Source organism: Falco cherrug, chromosome 6 (assembly GCF_023634085.1).
Source record: "Falco cherrug isolate bFalChe1 chromosome 6, bFalChe1.pri, whole genome shotgun sequence".
In the NCBI taxonomy this organism is placed as follows: Eukaryota; Metazoa; Chordata; class Aves; order Falconiformes; family Falconidae; genus Falco; species Falco cherrug.
The window spans coordinates 51,603,733-51,623,287 of record NC_073702.1 but is presented as its reverse complement, the minus strand read 5'-3'; the positions used below and the strand labels follow the sequence as shown (position 1 = coordinate 51,623,287).

Here is a 19,555-nt window from a genome sequence, read left to right as displayed (position 1 = left end):
GGCCAGGAGGATGCTATGGTGGAGAGGTTCCTGTGGCCATGACTGGGGGAAGAGGGCACCATCCAGAAGCATGATCTCAGGGGTATCTTCTGGAATACATCCTGGTACCTTCTAGTGTAGCTCCACTCTGCTTTCTGCTCCTGGCCTAGAAGCTGGGATCTGCAACCAGCCTCCGAACTTCTGACCTCATTTGTGAGCTGGAAACAGCCGTGAGCCCCACTGTTAGGCTCATGACCCCAAACAGTATGACAAACTAGCAGGTTTCTGTTGGATGCAGAAAGAGGGTTGTGACCCCTACCTTGGGAATTGCCATCAGTGTGGAAATTGCTGTTGTTTTCAGTCATTTTATGAGGAATCTGGAAAAGTTCCACCCTCCCCTGTAGTTAACGTTAAAAACAAAAGGTCTTTTACAATGCTAAGCAGAAAAGACCAATTGAAGGTAAAGCTAAGAGCTTGTGGGTGCTCCGGCCACAGTGCGGAGCAGTAGTTTACTCATACCAAAATTAACCTTCAGTTACTGCACCTCTCCTTGGGTATGGCTGACCACATTGATGGTTTCACTATGTTACTTTGTAATTACAGATTCCTTTCACCCCATTAAAATCACTATGTGTCCAAGTAGGCCATCTTTCACACAACGTCATAACCAATAGATACAATTAATTATGAATCTTTAAATATATGTATGTGAATTGCAATGACTTTTGAAACACAAAACTTCAACAGTTTAAAATTATTTTGCTGAATGAGATGACTCATTATGCCTGGGAAAAAAGATCCTGTAATTTCGATGTATTTTCCTGTCATTAAGAAAATATTATACTTCAAGCGGATGAAGGCAGCAAAATTCCCAGACCCATTATTACTGGACAGTGGTAGCAAAGAGAAGTGGATTACATTTGCCTACAGATATGCGCGTGTGTTTTAGCACCCACTTTTTGTTTATTTTTTTTTTTAAAAAAAAAAAAGGGTATCAATTTAGAGGACAAAGTAGAGCTGTGATTTGTAGAAGACAAGCCTGGACACACCAGTGTCTTCAATCCACTGCTTCCATGTCTGTGTCCCCTGTTTGCTCTGCAGACTGACCTTGGGCAGACTGCTCTGCTGGGTCATCCACGGGTTCTGCAGCTTTTGGTGGACTTTTTGTGGGTCCTGGCATATTCCCAAGGGGAGAAGGCATGTTTTGTGTGGGTGTTGGCATATTTTCGGGGGTTGCTGGCATGCTTTCAGTGGGTTTTGGCATGTTCCCAGCGGGTACTGGCACACTCTTGGGAGGTATTGGCACACTTTCTGTGGGTTTTGGCACCCTTTCTGGGAGCGTGGGCATGCTTTTGGTGGGCTTTGGCATGTTCTCAGTGGGCATCGTCATATTTTCAGTGGGTGCTGGCGTGCTCCCAGTGGGTGCTGGCATGTGTTCAGTGGGTGTTGGTGTGCTCGTGCTGGGCTGCTCACAGTAATTCCCAGCCTCTGACTGTGTGGTGAGAGGAGAGGGGAGCTCTGACACTAGGACAGCATTACATGTTTGAGCATCACAGGTCTCTGGATTGCTGCTGTTGCTTGAGAGGGACTCCTCTGCCTTGTGTGACACACTGAAAGCTTCAGCCAGCTCCTTCAGCATGCTTTCATCAGCAGTGCACAGCTCAATGCTTGCCTGCTCAGAGGAGGAAGGGCTCATATCAGTGTCGTCATCTTCTTCTAAGACACCATTTCCATTCACCTCCTCAGGGAACTGTGCTTGCTTTATTTTTTTGTACAATTCATTCCTCTCTTCCTGCAAAGCCCGGCAAAGGTTCTCTAGCCTCTGGATTTTCAGCACGAAGCACTCATATTCCTTGGACCTCATGGCTTTCTGTGGTCAAAGACATCAGACAAAGTTGTGGACTGAGTTTGAGTGCATGCAGTTAATTGGTGGAACTGGCAATTAGGAAACAATCTGAGATGTAGGCAGCCCTCACAGGACTGTGCCAGGTAGCTGGCTTTCACCAGCTGTTCTACAATAACTATGGTCTTTTGTACTGAAGCTTCAAGAGGACATTCGCTCCTGTTACTGCAGTGTATTAGCATTCCCCATACAGACTCACATCAGTTTCTCTCAAAAACATTTGCAGAAATACCTGTTGATGATCTGTAGAGATGGAAAAACGTAGTGGATGTCCGTACAGATGAGCATCCAAAAGCCTACCTAGACTTGTGGTGGGTGTTAGTGTGAATTTGGGAGAAAACCAACTGTATTATATTTTTTGTTTATTTTGCTTCTAGGTTCTGTGAGAGCAGCCTGAGTTAGAACATTTTCTTGCTTCTACACCCAGTGATGAAACAAGAGATACAGAAACCCACAGAAATAGCAATAGCACAGAGCTACAAAGCTAACCAGAAGGACCCGGTCCAAGTTCAGTGTAAGTTTGGGGTGAAACTTCAGGCAAGCGTCTTATCTTGTTTGAACAAGTTCCAACATGCTTATGAATTTCCTCTGCAATGCCCCTGTGACAGCATTTTTAAAACTATGGTGAGCCACAGTACTTGCTTTTGGCTCTTAGAGTTTGCCTACACAGGAAGTTAATGAAAGGCGTGAATTTAAAGTTCATTAGCTAGAGCACATTAATTCCCTGGGTGGATGCTCTTGTGCAGAAAGAAAGTAGCATGAAGTGAGCTAATGCCAATTTGCTTCTATGTGAGAGCATTAACAATCACACATTTTTAGAGCACTTAAAATTCACAGTTGCATAATTCAGTTTCTCATGGACATAATGAAGGTCTCTGCACAATATAAAAGCCCCAGCAGTTGGGACTGTCTTTGTTTAAAAGACATCTAATTATTAAGTTAGCTTGAAAAAAAGACACTTAGATTCAAGAACAAATTTTTCATTGACTTCTGACAGTTTCAAGTTCTCGCATCTCCTAGTTAAAGCTTTACATGGGGAAAGAGGTCCATCCTGAGAAGAAAGAGACTGCTCACCTCTTCAATCATGTCCAGTAATGCTCTGTTACAGTTCTCAAACCTGGATTTCCATGTAGCAGTATCCTTTTCCAACTTCTTCATTTTCTTTGTCATCTATAGAATCGGGAGGAAAAGCTGAATCACAACAGGAATTCCACACTTCAGATTAAATTAGGGCATCCCTTTTATTCAGGTCTTTGGCTATACTCATAACTCTGCTACCAGCAGCTGTAGTGGCTGTGCTAAGTAATAATTTTCATTAAGGGATGAATTTTAAGTAGCTGCCCTATAACTTTCAGCCTTCAGTCTGTAGTCCTAAAGTAGGGCCAGTTGATTATGCAGTTAAAAGTATAGCCAACTCCCAGAGTACAAACTATCATGAAAACAAAAGGCAAAGAAAAGGTGGCATTATTGGGTTTGTCTCATTACCAGACCACAGTGTTAGGTTGCTGGGAAGTTAAAGAAGGGCTTGTATCTCCTGAGCCAGCAGTGCCAAGGAAGTACCCTCTGGATTAGTCACCTCCATACTACCTCCAAAACACACCGCTAGCTAAACAGCATCATCTTTCCCTTTGGTTTTCTGCAGAGTGAACTCTCTGTGAAGATCATTAGAGGTTGCATGGATCAGGGCACCAGGGTTTCGGGCCCTGGTGGCAGAGCAGAACATGGTTTATTATGACAGTGGGAACAACATGTGGGTGTGTTTGTTTTTTGACTCCCATTCATTACAGGAAATAAGTACCCCAGCTGCAAGGAAGCGGTAACTTGGGCTTAATGGTGGGAAGGTGTCGGTGGGCTTCAGCTGACGCCTGTAGACTGACATATAGCCTGCATCAACCTTTCTTATCAATGCCAGTCACCCAGGAGGCTCTGGGCACTCCTGAAGACATGGGCTGACAAATTCAGCTCTAGACTCCCCCTTTGGTATCTGAGGGTTCTATACCCAACCACCATATTAGGTTTTAGGTAAAATGTTTATTCTTCCAGGCAACTTCGGTTTTAGCTGATAGGGAGAGTGAAAAGTTCAGTTTGCAGTGCTGAAGTCTAAGCTGCTATCAGTTGTGGCTGAGGGTGCCCCAGATGTTATTTGGATGTTGATGAGATTGTTCGCCAAAATGTGCAGAAATGGCTGGACCCCAGATAAAATTATTGCAGTGAGAAACAACAAAATCTAAAAGGAAAGTGTCAAGCACAGAGTTCAGGCGTGAGCTGCTACTCACTTTCTCCATCTCTTGTTTGAATGTGGCAAACACTTCATTGCTTTTGGTCAATGTCTTCTGAAATTCTTCAAACCTTTCCGAGTAGAGAGTGATCTGCATTAACAGAGAAAAACAAAACAAAAAAAAAAAACCCAAAAAAACAAACACCACAATAATTTCAGAGACTCCAGGATGGTGAACTTCTACTTTGGTAGAAGTTAGTAAGTATTGTGTTCAGACATGGAAATTCACTTATGTTTGGAGACCACAAAGCACAAATATCAGGGAACTGAAACTCTCTGCATCTTTTTAAGATTGCAAACTATTATGATTCCTCTGTTGCAGAAAGGTAAACTGAGGAAGAACAGAAAGATGCAGGCCAGAGATTTAAAAAAGATCTGAGAATTATGAGTGCCCTATTGTGAAAGTTCCAGCTATGGTGTCTCTACACAGCGTGTCCAGAAGCAAAAGAAGTGGAGGCTTCCAAAAATATTTCCCTTGGTAACTCTGTAGAGACTTCAAGAGGACAGCAGCAAAGTCAGCAAAGATTTCCAGCCCCTGCCTTTCTGCACAAGCCCTGTACACTTCTTTTCTGTGTACAGTTGTGGCTGACATCTACAGGAAAGGACTTCTAGGATGACCTACGGAATGGAAGAGAATGATGTGATCCCTGTGCCATCTCCATGGGAAGAGACTAATCTGAGCTGGTCCAACCACTGGTGTTGTGCAGAACCAGGCAGTGGGATTAACTCAAGGTGAGAGCCGGCATGGTCAGAGCCGTGCCTGTGCTCTGAGCCTTGCTTCACCACGCAGACAGCGCCAAACTCTAACCTCAGGGTATCAGCTCTGGCAGGCTTTAGCAGAGGAACTCAGTGCAGCCTGGCTGCCTAGCTGTTTACCTGCCTTCTTGATTCCCCAACAAGCCAGACTGGGAGCTGGATGCTACCCTGGCTGCACTGCTTCTGATGTCCAAGTGAGCAGGGGGGGAGGCAACCCCACATCACGCTGCAGCCACAGTTTACCCTCTTCATCTTTCCGTTCCCCACTCGGTGGCCCAGGCTATGGCCAGGAGCTGCACTTGATGTGCCTCAATGCGACTCCACCATCGAAGGGGAGCATCGCTGCTCCCTTCCTATGTTATCTGTCATGCAGGGTAGCCCCACCAGTAAGCGAAGCCCAGCCTTTGCCTCACATCACCGTGATTCTGCACTGGATTCCTTCAAGCTGCATCCGTGCACTGTGGCTTGAGTGAGCTGGGAGGGCACCTTGTCAGCTCTGTTTTGTAGCTGTGTGTGGACTGCAGCTACGGGCAAGGCCAGCAAAGGCAGAGAAAATAATCCCCTGCCAGCCTCTTCTGCCAGTTTCACTTCACTTCATGAAGCAGAAGCAGAAGAAAGATCTGTTGCAATGTGACAGCACTTAAGACTATTAAGGCTCCATATTTTGCTATCAATTTATACCTGGTAGCCATGTGAAAGTTAATCTGTGGCTGTATTTTGTCAGTAATACATATTTTTATATGTAAAATCTGTGCATGTTTAAAAAAAAAGATGTTCTAAAGATCTGAGGCTAGTTTTTTCTGCAAGGTTTTCCTGTTTTCTGCTTCCTTTGTTTTTGGGTTGGTTTTTTTTTCTGGGTGGAAAAAGCACTTTCAAAGCTCCAAAATAATGCAGGATGCTATATAGCTAAAACATGGTTATCTGCTCTTTGGAAAAGAAGACCAGCTCCAACTCACTGACTTCCCTCCGGTGCCAGAGCACCCCCAGCAGCGTTTAGGTGATCAGACACTTCATCTGCCCAGCCTGACAGCTCTCGTTAGAAAAAGAGTGATTGGTGTAACACACAGGGGCTGAGGTGAGGTGGGCACAGAGCAATGGGAGGTTCAAGAGCAGCCTGCAGTGCTCAGGTGTCTGGGTGTGAATACAGCACTAGCTGCAGCCCTTCCCCGCTGAGCTGGGTGAAGGCATGGGAGGATGGGAGGATGGGAGGATGGGAGGTTAATCCGTGCAGAGCTCTGTCGTGCCGGTATCGGAGCTAGCTGACATGAAGCTTGCATGTATGTGTTTATATCAGGCTGTAGCCAGATCTGTGACCTATGCACAAACAGAAACTCAGCGGGATTTGTTTTAGCAACCTGAGTGCCACAGTGGGACACTGATACCAAATGAGATGTTTGGAATAGATGTCATGGATCCAAGGAGAAATGCCTAAGCATCCCAAAGCCAAGCAAGGGAGCAGGGGTGGGGAGCCAGCAAAGTGGGGCTCCTAGCCCAGAGCTGTCATCTTAAAAAAACCTCATCTCAATTTTCTGTCTCTGCTTTTCCTTTCCAACTTTTGCCTATTGTTTAATTAGATTAAAAACCTTTCAGGTTTGAACAGGGCAAGCTCTGATCTCAGCTGGGGCCCTAGGCAGTACCACAGCACCAAGAATAGCTTCTGTAACTTAAATTTGAATAGTAGATGAATGTTTTCATAGTGGCTGGAAACAGGCTGAGAGCTGTCTCTCACTAGGAGCAGGCACTCTTGCTCCTCAGTTAAGGAGATGAGGACCCCTTGCTGCTGCCCAGCACCCTAACAGTGTGGGCAGGGAGAGGGGAGGCAGCACTGCTGCCAGGTGGGAACATGGAAGTGGAGGCAGCTCAGCATCACCATGCCATGAGGGTGCTACAGCAAGGGTGCTGCTTACATTCTTGGTTGCCATAGCCCACTGGTTGCACTACTACAGCTACCAAAAATTAAAACCCTCAGCTGACTTTTATCTTCTTGCTTTATTGTAAAGCACAGAGCTAAAAATGTCCGCCTAAGCAACATGCCTGGGGAGGGTGTGCAACATCCTGGGAAGCACCACCATGGTTTGGGTGTATTCCCTCAGGTGGTGCCAGATCCCTGTCACCATTTGAAGAGCCCGATTTGGCTGTCTCAGGCACACTGAGTCCCCCAATTCCTTCCAGCTCAAGGAAGCAGCGGGTGTTCATTACCTCCTGTAAAATGGAGTGGTATCTCACTCACTATAGCAGCCTGTGAGGGCTACATTATGGCTTCTCCTTATCCCACTGACCAACGTCTTCTCATAATTTCCACGTAGCTGTTCCTCTGTTAATATCCATTTCTTGTTTTGTGCTGTTTGCATCAAGGAGCTCTTTATGCTCTTTCTGTTCTGCACTTGCACAGTGACCTGTGTGATGACATCTGGTCCATGAGGGAGGCCCTTCAGTGCTACCATACTGGAAATACTACTACTACTACTACTACTACCTGTTGTTATTCCCAGTAACTCCAAATGGAGGCTGCTGTGTGACCGGGCCCTCACACTTCAGCAGAACACCTTACTGCATATTCCACTTCAGCAAGCGAATCACTTAATTTTCATCTACACAAGCCCGCAAGGGGCACATGTATTATCAATGCCTTTGCAGACTTGTTTGACTGGATTTTTCTAAAACAATTTTAGCATTTCAAATGTGTGCTTAATATATTCTAGCTTTTATCAATACCTTCAGTTTCATTAAACTGGCTACAGAGGTCTGCCTGCATACAAAACTCTTTCTGGTTGAACATAGAAGTTTAATTAAAACCACTATGAGAAAATTTGAAGCAGGTTTGCAGTTGGGCCAGACTCAGCTGGAGGCCTTTGAGGTTTGATTGCAGGACCTGTCAAACTGGTGTCAGCAGCAGTTTATGTGATGTTCTTTGGTGCATTACCGGCTTATCTTAGCCTTTGAAAAAACATGTGAAGGACCAAACCCTTCTTAGCCTGTTCCCAGTTTATCAGTTTAGTGCTAGCCTTTCCTGAGTGCTCAACAGGTAGGAAATAGACCATCTCCAAGGGCAGACCTGGAAAAACTTACCAGTATGATTAACTGTGAGCAAAGGCTGGAAGGGGACTTCCTGATGGGTGAGGAGATGGGCAGCTGCAGAGGGGCTTAAGGGCTGCCAGCCACCCCCACCCCCCTGCCAAAGCTCTGCTGGGCGAGACCTTTCTCACAGGCAGGTCAAAGAAGATAAATCTACATGACCATTTCTGTAAGTCTAAGAAAAAAAATCTACCGATGCTGTCACTTTTTGATGTGAAAGTCCAGCGTGTCATCTAATGATCCCACTCGTGTTCAAGGCTGATTATTGCATTGCTCTCAAAGTGTAGTATATACTGGCTGTTTCTTGCTTTTACTGCCTTTCACTCCAGCCTGACTCTTAGTGTAATTTTGGCAAGTAATTTTATTTTATTGAATGTTTCAAATTCCAGCTAAAACCTGAAATCCTAGAGGCCCCTTTGTATAAGCCCTTAGAGGCAGAATTCCTGACGAAGTTGATTAAAACACTGCCTTAACACCCCAGTCCAGAAAAACGTGTGAGTACCTCAGCTCCAGTTTGGTAAACATGTTTTGTGATATGTTCAGTGCTTTGCTGAGTTAGAAACCTGCTTGAAGGGTAGTTATGGTGAATAGTCAAGCCAAAGCACACACATTGGTATGTGGTTGAGTACTATAAACACTCATAAATCATAGCACCATAGAAGAATGGTTTGGGTTGGAAGGGAACTTTAAAGATCATTTAGTCTGGACCCCCTGCCTTGAGTGAGACATCTTTCACTAGATCATGTTGCTCAAAGCCCCATCCAACCTGACCTTGAACATTTCCAGAGATGGGGCATCCACAGCTTCTCCGGGCAACCTGTTCCAGAGTGCCACCACACTCATAGTAAAGAATTTCTTCCTTATATCTAATCTAAAGCTACCTTCTTTTAGCTTAAAGCCATTACCCTTTGTGCTATCACTGCAGGCCCTGGTAGAAAGTCTCTCTCCATCTTTATTATAAGCCCCCTTTAAATACTGAAAGGCTGCAGTACGGTCTTCTCAGAGCCTTCCCTTCTCCAGACTAAACAACCCACATGCCACAGTATGGGCATTACCTTACAGTTGGCTTGAAAATAATCTCTTTCCTTTACAATAGTCTAGGGGATGTAGAATGAGGCTAGAAGGAATACATAGAAAGTAGTTTGGATACTTTACCTGGAATGTACCTCATTGGTTAAAAACTGGGAAACAAAGGCACACCATGCAATCACCTCTCCTACATCACCTGTGCCTGTAGGACAGTCTCTTGCTCCTTTAACATTTTGGCCTGGAGCTTCCATTCTGCAGCTTGGTTCAGGAGCTGTTTTAGACAACAAAAGGAAAACTGTTAGGTCTCTGGTTTATCAGTTGGAAATCCTCATCCTGCAGCTACCTATGCTTTTGACACTGATACCTTGATAACGAGTGATCTAACTTTCAGGTGAGTGTAGTTAGAGGCGTTGGGCAAGACAAAGTATTTAGTGCTATCCTGAGTCATGGGACAGGGCATTTGGTTTCCAAAGGTTTGTTTGAATAGAAGTTCAAAACCTACTTGTAATAAGTGTGCAGCATAGTGGACTCTAAAAAGTGTAGTATTTAACTGTATCTTCACCAGACTTCTAGAGAATGGTTATGGTACTTTCTGGCACTTTCATTTCAGCACAACTTTAGCCAAAGTCTTGCTCTCCAGTGAACAGCAAACTCCCTTTTGCATTAACGATCAGGACTTAGCATACAGGTATGGTCACAGCCAGACGTGCCTCAAAAAATCTGCAAGCTTTCAGAAAGGGAATTCATACTAATTGTCGCAGGTTTACTGTTGTCTTCGGGCTCCATTGGCATCAACGTGCCATCAGTGGGGAAGCCCAGCTCAGGGTGATAAATGCCTCAGATCAAGGAGGCAGCCCAGGAAGAGCCTGACTGCAGTTTCATCTCTGGCTGCTCCTGGGAAGATGTGATTCTCTACTTCAAGGTATTCAGCAAAATGACATTCTGATGTGCAGGCTGCAGATGGAAGGGTCAGTCGAGGCTGAATGAATTATAGGAATGAGGTGTACAGAGACTTTTCCAGGCTGCAGTTCTGAGTCAGCACTTCCAAAGTACGTAGTCATTTTGTAGTAATTGGTTTAATCTGAAAGCAGGAAACATTTACTGAAGTGTTAAAGAGATGTGCCTTTCACCTACTAAACATTTATAAAGCATTTTTACTGGTTAGGCCAAATGTATTTTAGAAAAAGAATGCTAATGATAGCTTGAGAAATGAGATATAAACAATTTAGTTTACCACAGGACTTTCCTCTGTTGGATTAAGTTGTACTGTTTGAAATAGCACAGTTGTGCTCTGAAAATATATTGAAAATAAAAGTGCCATGTAAGTCAGTAGATCCTACCCTTGCATTGGAAGTGAAAGGTGAGTAGAACCATATGCAGAAAACGTATTTGATCCCTAGTAAAAACTTTTATTCTAACCATTTTGTTGGAAATAACATATGTAAACTACTTGAATACCACCTGGCAAAAGAGCTGAGGATGTACCCTGCAGATGCTAACTGAACCCCATAATGAAATCCCTCCCTACCTCCAGCTGTTTGTGGCACAGAGACTGTCTGAATTAGACTTGTTGCCCATGTAGGGGTGTGTGTATATATATATATATTAGTTGTAGAAAAATATTTTTCCATTGATTTGGCCTTTTGAGTTGGACACACTGAATTTTTATCATCTACAGTTTCCTAGATAAGAATGTTTTACAGCTCAAGTATGCAATGCATGAAGAAATACAATGTTCTATTTGTTTTATACCTGCTTCTCAATCTTTGAGAATTTAATTTAATGTTTGGTTCAAGGGAGGTAAGTCAAATTATTCAGTTTAGATCTTGGCTAAAATTTCAAGTAAGTTGTGTCACAGCCAGTAAAAAGAGATGGTATGAGTAGCCTGGGTTAAATGAGCCTCAGTTCATGCATTTGTTTTCCTGGGAGAGGGTATTTTCTACATATACAAAAAGATTTTTTTTTTAAGTTTGGGTGAAATCTGGATTTTTAAGTTTCAACTTTCTTCAATAGCTAGTTGTTTTGAGTTTTTTTTAAATTTATTTATTTATTTTATTATTATATTTTAGGAAATAGAGGATGTCTGGTTTGAATGCTTTAATGAAAAGTGCTTTGAAAACCTTTCGAGATACCCAATCTCTAGTACAGTCATTACTCTGAAGAACTGGGCTTTTAACTGTATTGCTTAAATCTCAGCTAGGGTTACCTTCGTGCCCAGCGTGCCTGGGATAATGAAAAGGCCCCACTTCCCGCGTGATGCTTCTGCCACAGCACACGAGGTGGGCAGCGAAGGCAAAGAAAAGTTGCTTCTTTTGCCTGTTAATGAAATCCTTCTCTCTTATTGACCCACATAGCTTCTGCAGCCACTAAAAATCCAGGAGTTAATAAACTCTTCTGTAATGGAAGCAAGCCACAGAGAGGCTTGCTCAAATTAGCACGCACTCTTATGCAGCCTGAGGTCATCTAAAAACACCAAGTTGGGAGAAAATGAATCGGGAGAACTGATACATTTATTAATAGGCTATGAAGAGGTAACAAGGAGGCTGAAGTGTAAAGAAATGAATAAATATTGCATGTGGTGTTTACAAAGCAGCACTTCAGTGGTGTGTGGTGATGTCACACGGTATTATTGGAACTATGATAGCTGCTGGAGGGCCAGACAGTCACATCGTGCTCAGGACTAAAAGAACCAGTGCCCAAAAACATACATTCCCATTTAATGACATGGATCTAGGGACTGGCTTAGTGAAAATTAAGCTTCCCTTTTTGCTGCCAGACTCTGCAAATTCCAATTATGTAGAAATCTGATCAATACCTTCCAGTCATATATTGAAAGCCACGGAGGCTTAAACTGTGATTAATTGCACATCAAAGTTTGCATTACAAGTGCTAAAAATATATGGTATGGTAAGCAGTCCAAGTAGAGCTGACCAGTTGTAGGATAATCTTAAAATTGGATCCTTAGGTCAAGTTGACCCTTTGGGAAGGCCACACAGTATGAACCATTGCTGCTTATAGAGGGGACTGCATTCTTTGTTGCACCTGTAGAACAAATTGTGCAAGTAATGAGATGACCTGCCTGTTGAGATGTGATGTACCGAGGCTGCAGGAGGGGACATCTTCCTTGTGTGAGGTAAAGAAGTTTTGTACAGGGGCAAAGATTCCTACATGGAAGAACTGCCTAGGAAGACATCAAAGTGAGCCTTCAAGGAGTAATCAAATAGATAACAGAATACAAAAATTTTCATTTAAAGACATTTGTAAATCCTGCAGCAAAAGCCATGCACAGGGATGTAAAAAATGGCATGGAGGGAAAGGTTCGGAAAGCTGTTCCCTCAAGGAGCAGGATGCTGAAATGCAGTAAGGCTCTGGCTTTGATCGTTACCGAGCTGGAGAGAGATACAGCTAAATGAGAGGACTCCGTCAAAAACACTGTTATTTCATACATACATATATATACACTACTCCCACAGAAACTAGCACAATAGCTGGGTGGGTGGGACTGAAAGCTCAGCAATAGGATTGAGGTGGGAGACAAGTGTAGGCCAGCTCTCTGGGTGCTGGGCTACCTGCGATGAATCTTGACAGGCTAATTGTGCCTTGACTCATTGAATGGCTTCTGGCCAGTCACCTAAGTTCTTCAACGACATCTACCTCGCTCTGAGGCGGTGTTAGCCATACAGCAGCAGCCTACCTCAGAGGAAGGGTTTTAAAGCGTTTCTTTGGACAGTGTGAAAAGCATTCCTTGTACATGGTGCATGTCATTACACACCCACTGCTTAAAGGCTTTGTAGCCTGTTTTCAAACCTGCTATTTCATAGGTGCTAGTCACACATACAGCAAAGCCACAAAGAAAATCTCCCACTCCCAAATGGAGATGGTGATGACTTTCACTGCTTTAAAATAAGTGAAAACTATGCATATCTGTTCTGGATAAAACACACAAAGAAGGTTTGGCTAGAAACAGGGCCAGTCACAGGCAACAGGCAGCCCCAAAACTCTTATTCTGTGAGGCACAGCAAGAAAGGTCATTGATACGAGGCCGTATGTGTCAGTTTTCCACAGTGTCAGTGCCCTGTCTTTTACATCATCTGGGTTTTTTTCCCCAGTATTTGAAATCTGGTGCTCAGTAGCAAAACCCCCAGTGACAGCAGTAAAGCAAGCCCAGATTTGCTTTGCTGTTGTAAGGGATTTCTTGGAAATGTTTCCTAGGGTTTGAATCTGCCAAGAATTAATGAAATTTTGGGGTTTGACTTTACACAGGCCTCACAGCGAAAGACAGTAACTCAGCTGGACCACAAAGTGTCATGCAGTGACATGCAGATGTGCACATGGAGAAGCCCTAGCTCCTCTTCCCCCCCTCAGTCTTCATCTGGGAGTAAAGCTGAGCAGGGATAGGTGTTCCAGCCACAAGGTCAGTACAGAGAAAGAGGATAAATGCTCTTATGGGCAATTTTTGATAAGAGGTGTTTGTTGTGTTTCCCTTGGAGCCCCACATTTTCATCCATATTTTATGATACTTTGGCCATGCTTGGGCTAATGTATCTGTTTCCAGATATGGGGAGGGGATAAATATACTATCTTTAGAGCTCTCTCATGCTACTCCTGAGTTAGCTGGGTGACTGGTGAAGAATAAAGCTTTCTTCCAGCAGATGAGAGCCTGTCACTCCCCCTGAGCAGCTTCAGCTGCTGTCTCCACTGAGAAGAGGAACTATGTGACAGTGTTGAACTCCAATCCTTTGTAGATGTGAGGATTGCTGTGAAAATACCAGGCAGCCTGAGAAAATTAATTTTAGTCTGATTGAGTCACAAAATGTGTGAGACCACGGAGGAGTGCCCCCTTCCCATCCCAGCTGTGCCTGCGGAAGACATCCCGCTTGGCTTGGAGCTGCTCTTCTCTGTCCCTCTGTCAGAGATGTCCCCTCTGCCAGGTGGGGAGGAACAGCAGATGGGGCTGCTAAATGGACCCAGACCCTTCCTCCATGAGAGAGACGCTGGCAGACCCATGTGGGGAGGAGAACCTCTGCAAAAGAGAAGGGGAAGCTCTGTCACAGCAAGCAGCTCCTGTGGCCTCCTCCACTGGCCAAAACGGACCTGCAGAAGGACCTCTGGGGAGGTTCAGAGCCTGGGGGGATAGCAGCCTTCACCAACCTCACGTTAATCCCACGTTCTTATTCTCCTTTCTGTTTGAATGTGCTCATTTATCATGGGGGGAGATGGAGTATCAAATATCAGAGCCGTTTGAAAGCTAATGGCATCACCTGACCCAATGCCATGATAAATCACCTGTGTAGTAATGGTGAGTTAGCTAGAACGGTCTGTGCTCTAACCCACTGCTCTGCACTTGGCTTCAAAAAGTGTAAATGCCAATGAAAGCAGCCTTTCAGGGGCTGTTCCTTTACATTAAGCGTTGACAGTAACAATAAAAATGTCTCTGCTACCATATCCCAGCTTGTGCCTGAAGAACCAATATATTGGTGAAATAGCATGCAGGGCTCATTTTGGACTTAAGTTAGATAAAAGACAGATTAGAAGGATAGGTACATATTCCTTTTCTTTTTGATGTCGCTCCTCGGCTTCCTTCATCATTTCCTGAGACTGCTCCAACTTGGCATCCACCAGTTTCTGTTGAAGTTCTCTGTGCTTAAATATTTTATCAAGGTGCTGTAAGAAAATAAATTCCGCTGAATGTGCAGGTTTAATTATGTACACAGACCTTCATGCTCATGCATGTACAGCTATCTACTGGAACACTCGTAAAACAAAAATATTGTGAAACAGGAAGACTCCTAGCCTATTGCAATTACTAAAAAACTACAGCACTGATAAGAACAAACTGCGCCAGAATTTAAATGGGAAGGGAAACCTGTTTACATTATCTAGTTAAGGTTTTTTGGGGTTTGTTTTTGGTTTTTTCTGCAATAAATCAAAAAGCCTTAGCATCTTTGCCAGTTCTATGGTCTACATATGAAGTCATCAGTATAATCCAATATAACTGAAGATTAAATAATTGCTCATCAATAATAAATACGCAGGGGACACACTTTTCTTCATACTTCTCTCGATCTTTTAAGTGGTCAATGGATCTAAGGCACTGTGTGGATAAATGTGTAAAGACACACTGCACCTGTAGTACTTGGGAGCATGCGGACAGCTCATGTCATCCTCTCTGTAAATACAAGCCCCACACATCCCCTTGGCTCCAGCCACACATGCACAATGTGGGCTTGGAGGGCCCCGGTGAAAGTACATGCGTGGGGATGTGGAGAAGATGAGACCAGATGAACAGAGGCCTCCTCTGTTCTGTAGACTATCTGGCTCCATGGTGACCTTCAGGAGGTAAATGTTGCTAATACGCTCTTCACTCCTGATTCATTTAGATAAAATTCACAGGAGCAAATATTCTGAGTGCATCCCTCTGCTTTACATTCTCTTCTCATAGAAACCACAAGGCAGGAACATACATTTCCTTCACTCAGATTTCACACATGATGCAACAGATCTGGAAATGCATGTATTGTATCAGGCATTCCAGGTTGTAAGGACAGATTACTTATGTTTTATTCAGTATGATAATGTTGTCTGATTGCACTGAGGCTCACAGCAAACGTATTTAGAAACAATAAAAAGACCCATTGTGATGTTTCTTAGCATTCATCATAAAATAAATTTTAAAACATGGTTGTCTGGGATTTTACTGGAGGATTTTTTTTCGCGTCAAAATTTTCTGACCAACTCTTAATGCTTACAGAAATAATAATTTCCCATCTATCTATTATCTGCTAGATCTTATGGCAAGCATTGTGCCTGCAAAGAGGAATCTATTCCAATGCAAAGGGCCTCCTTTATCTGCCATCTTAATTTTCTGCTTCTGGGGAAGGGTCAAGGCATTTACATTAGAGCCCTTCTCAGCAGCCTGTGTCTGGAGGGAGCAAAAGTGTATCTGGTGTCACCGGCTGAGCAGGCTGTCCAAAATGATGGGACCTGGTAGCTGCTCCGTGGGGACTTGGGGGGAAGCAGGAAAGGGGAGCTGGGGGAGGTCCACAGGGGTTTGGGGGAGCTGTGAGGGGCAGCTCAGCAGGCAGCTGGCACACCTCGCTGCTTGGGTGCCTCGGTCCCTCTCCCCACAGCAGCAAGGCAGTGGTGGGTGCTGCAGGCAGGGTGCTGGCAGAGATTGCCCTGTGGAGTCTGGTGGGCTTGCTGCGTGCATAGTCCTGCTCAGACAGCAAGGTGTGTGTCGGGGCTATCTTCGTTACCTCCATGAGACACCCGAATGACAGCCAGCGGGGAGGACAGGCTGGCAATGCTTTCTGCTTTCCCCTGGGAAGCCGGGTTTGCTGCCTATCCCCATGGGCAGCCAGGGCATTGCTCTCACCTCTTCCCGCAGCTCGTACTGGTCGATGATGCTTTTCAGCTTCTCTGCCAGCTCTGTGTTCTCCTGGCAGAGCTTCATGTTCCTCTCGCTTTGCTGCTCGATCTGAGCCTGGATTTCACTCAGTGTGCCCTGGAAATGATTAGTTATTTCTTTCCTCTTCTCATCTTCCTCCCGTGCCCGCTGAATTGTTTCCTCCTGTTGTTAAATGGGAGAGAATGCAGTCATGTAAGAAAGACACATAATAAGCTGTTCCAGAAAGATACTCTTTCAGAGCAGCATAAGGCTTCCCTTTGAAGGATTATACGTGTTTGTGTTCCTCTTTGGAGATCTTGCTTTCCTCTGCTCCAGCATTAGGCATGATTCTAAATTTACAGAGCAAATTATGCAGTGGCCTTGAAAAAATTAGGAAACTAAGAATTCACATTTCTAAAGATGGATGTGGAGCAGTCTCAGATCAAAGCAAGCCTGGAAAAGGGGACATACATACATGTCTTCGTTCACGATACTGCAGCACAGCTTTTGCTTTGGGAGAAGATATTTAGTAGAAGTAGTCAAAAGCTCTTTTATTGAAATTCTTCTTGAAAGAATTTAAAAAATCACCCTTTAGAATGCCACCTTTTAACTAGGAATGCTCATATTAAGTTTATGGTCTTTGGGATTTTCATTTTTAAGAGAAATCCATCACTTTCTGTAAAATCCCTCCCAGTTCCTTATTTTCGCTTCCCTAACTTTTTAAATGACACCAACCTTTGCACTAATTTATTAGGTAGTGCAATCAAGGAAAGATTGTAGACAGTTTCTTACAGAATCAAAGCAGAAAATCAGAATTTTGCCTGGAGAAAGATAGGTGGATTTTTTTCCCCTGATTATTGAAATTCAGTTTTGGATTTATTTATATAAAAGTCAGTGCAGAAAGAATTTGGATTCATTGCTTTGGATCCAGAAATATGGACTGTTTTTATTCCCTACTCATTTGTTTCCAGGGCAGTCTGCTCTTTTAGGGAATATAATCCTGACATACAGTGGCTAGGACCATATCTGCTCTAGTTACAAATCATGCCAGAACCACATTAAGAACCCACTCCACAGCATGCAAATGGTATACTCTATTAACGCTTCAACTAGCATAGTCATTTACATAAAAATCTCTGATAACACTGCATATGGATATTTTCTATAAATATACTTGAATAAAGCCTTAGCTGACTCTAATGAGGTATAATTTGTATCATAAATGTGACATAAAAGGAGTTGATTCAGGCCCTACTCTTAAAGTAAGATGAATATCAAATGACCCAATTTCTACTTAGCATGCACAACACAAGCCTGATCTTGGACAACTGCTCTTCAAAGCAGGGGATGTGTGTCCTTCTGCTGACGGGTGAGTGATAGAGATGACACCTTGGATGACAAGAGGAAAGTATTGAAACCATTAGTGCTAATAATACTATGGTGCACAGAAATCACCATGAAGCCCTGCTGTGCTCTCTGCATTTTACACAAGAACACGTGTGTGTACTGACAAACAGAGTAAAACAAAGCGTGAGCCCTGAAGGGCTCTCACTCTTAGGAAGAAGGAATTTCAGATGGAGCTGGGCAAATGACTTGCGGGCTCCTTGTTCAGTACTGGGGTTGGAAATTGGACCCACAAAAAATATGCAGCAAGATGAAAGAGAAGCTTTCCAATTATTTTTTTTAATTGGTGAGGATGATTTTGATTTAGCCTGAAACATTTTACTTGACCAGAAATTGAGCTGTGTTCTGTTTGTAGTTATTTTTGCTTATCCCGTTTAGTGCAATATCAAAACAGAAATGCTGTTCCAAAGTAAAAAATTCTACTCAGAAGGTGTTTTAAATCAAGCACTTTAGCATTCCCAAAACTAAACATTTATTTTTCCTTTGCAGGGGGATGTTTACAAATAATGTCCTCCTTTTCATTTTTGTTCAAAACTTTGCCAAATTTAACTTGAACTCCTAGATAGTTTTGGTCAAGTCAGAACTCCATTTTACCTCTAATACACTGTTTTAAAAAAATTCTCATGCCTTTTAGTTCTCCACTGTATAGGTGCAGCCTTGAGCAGGGAGGAGCATGAGCAGGTGCTCTCACTCCAAGAAGTCAGAGTGAGAAATTGAACTCGCATGCCTAGAGTCCTATTTCTATGACTTCAAAACATCCTTCCTCAAAAATACTTTATTGTTTCAGTGGACCAAATGGTGTTATAACATGTCACTGCTGTGAGTTAAAGCTTTCTGGAGTAATAAATTCGGCTGAATATAAAACAAAAATTTGGTGGATTGTGTGCATTTCACACTGAACAGTTCTATTACAAGGTGAAATGAGACATCCTGAGAGTAGCAATTATGCAAATGTAAAAAACCCCCACCTCTATGCATGTGTTACTCAGAGGATCTTATTTCCTGCTCATCCTCTCTTTTGACGTAGAATAATTATACAGAGTGCAGAGACGATACAAAGATTCATGGTTAAAGACACTAAGCCAGGAAGCATTTAGTTGCAGGGCACAGTATTTCTCTTGACCTCTTCTGTTTCAGAGAAAAAGATACTTGAGGAGGATATTTGCCTGAGGGGGGGCCGGGATGTGTCCCAGAGCGCTCCTCAGGGTGCCTCATAAAATGGCAGTGATTTGTTACACCTGTGCCAGGGGACAAACCCCTCGGTGCCTCAGTGCTCTGCTGTGCCACGGAGCTGGCTGCGACACTGGCAGTGCTCAGCTGATGGTAGGCTCATGCCCAGTCCCTAAGGTAACACGGTTTCAATCTCAGAGGCTTCTAGGTGCTACTGAGAACACCATGGGAATCGTGATGGGTCTTTGGAGGTGCCTGCTTTAAATCTGAGCCTTTACTAGCGGTAAAAGCCTACAGCTGAGGCACTGGCGTCAGGGAAGGGCTGGAAGCCCACGGTGCCACCAGCAGAGCCCTGCGTCCCTGCCAGCTCTGCTGCAGGGCTGTGGGGCTGGCTCCCCTTCACCACCTCACCTGGGCAGGCACAGTCTGGCAAACCCCAGATCATTGGCATCACCCAGCTTTTATTATCGCGAGGCTACAGCCCTAATTCTTTGCTTATACTTGTCCCTGTGACCGAAGAAAATGCACTTTCTTCCAATAGGTTCCTTAGTCCTTCCCGTTTCAAAGTTTCCCA

General features: G+C 43.8%; 1 protein-coding gene and 1 long non-coding RNA gene across 2 annotated transcripts in view; one reads left to right on the top strand and one right to left on the bottom strand.

Moving 5' to 3' along the window:
* Window positions 1–19,555, top strand: part of LOC114014970 (uncharacterized) — a 42,698-nt gene that overhangs the window by 15,465 nt on the left and 7,678 nt on the right. The window lies entirely within an intron of this gene.
* The window catches only part of TXLNB (taxilin beta), a 29,379-nt gene continuing 10,784 nt past the window's right edge, over window positions 961–19,555 (bottom strand). Inside the window, exons 4-9 of the mRNA XM_005435799.3 lie at window positions 16,396–16,590; window positions 14,565–14,684; window positions 9,217–9,291; window positions 4,159–4,251; window positions 2,957–3,052; window positions 961–1,849 (exon numbers count right to left, since the gene is read on the bottom strand). Of these exons, the coding sequence (XP_005435856.2) occupies window positions 1,037–1,849; window positions 2,957–3,052; window positions 4,159–4,251; window positions 9,217–9,291; window positions 14,565–14,684; window positions 16,396–16,590 (1,392 nt within the window). The 3' untranslated portion in view covers window positions 961–1,036. The remainder of the gene's footprint in view (window positions 1,850–2,956; window positions 3,053–4,158; window positions 4,252–9,216; window positions 9,292–14,564; window positions 14,685–16,395; window positions 16,591–19,555) is intronic.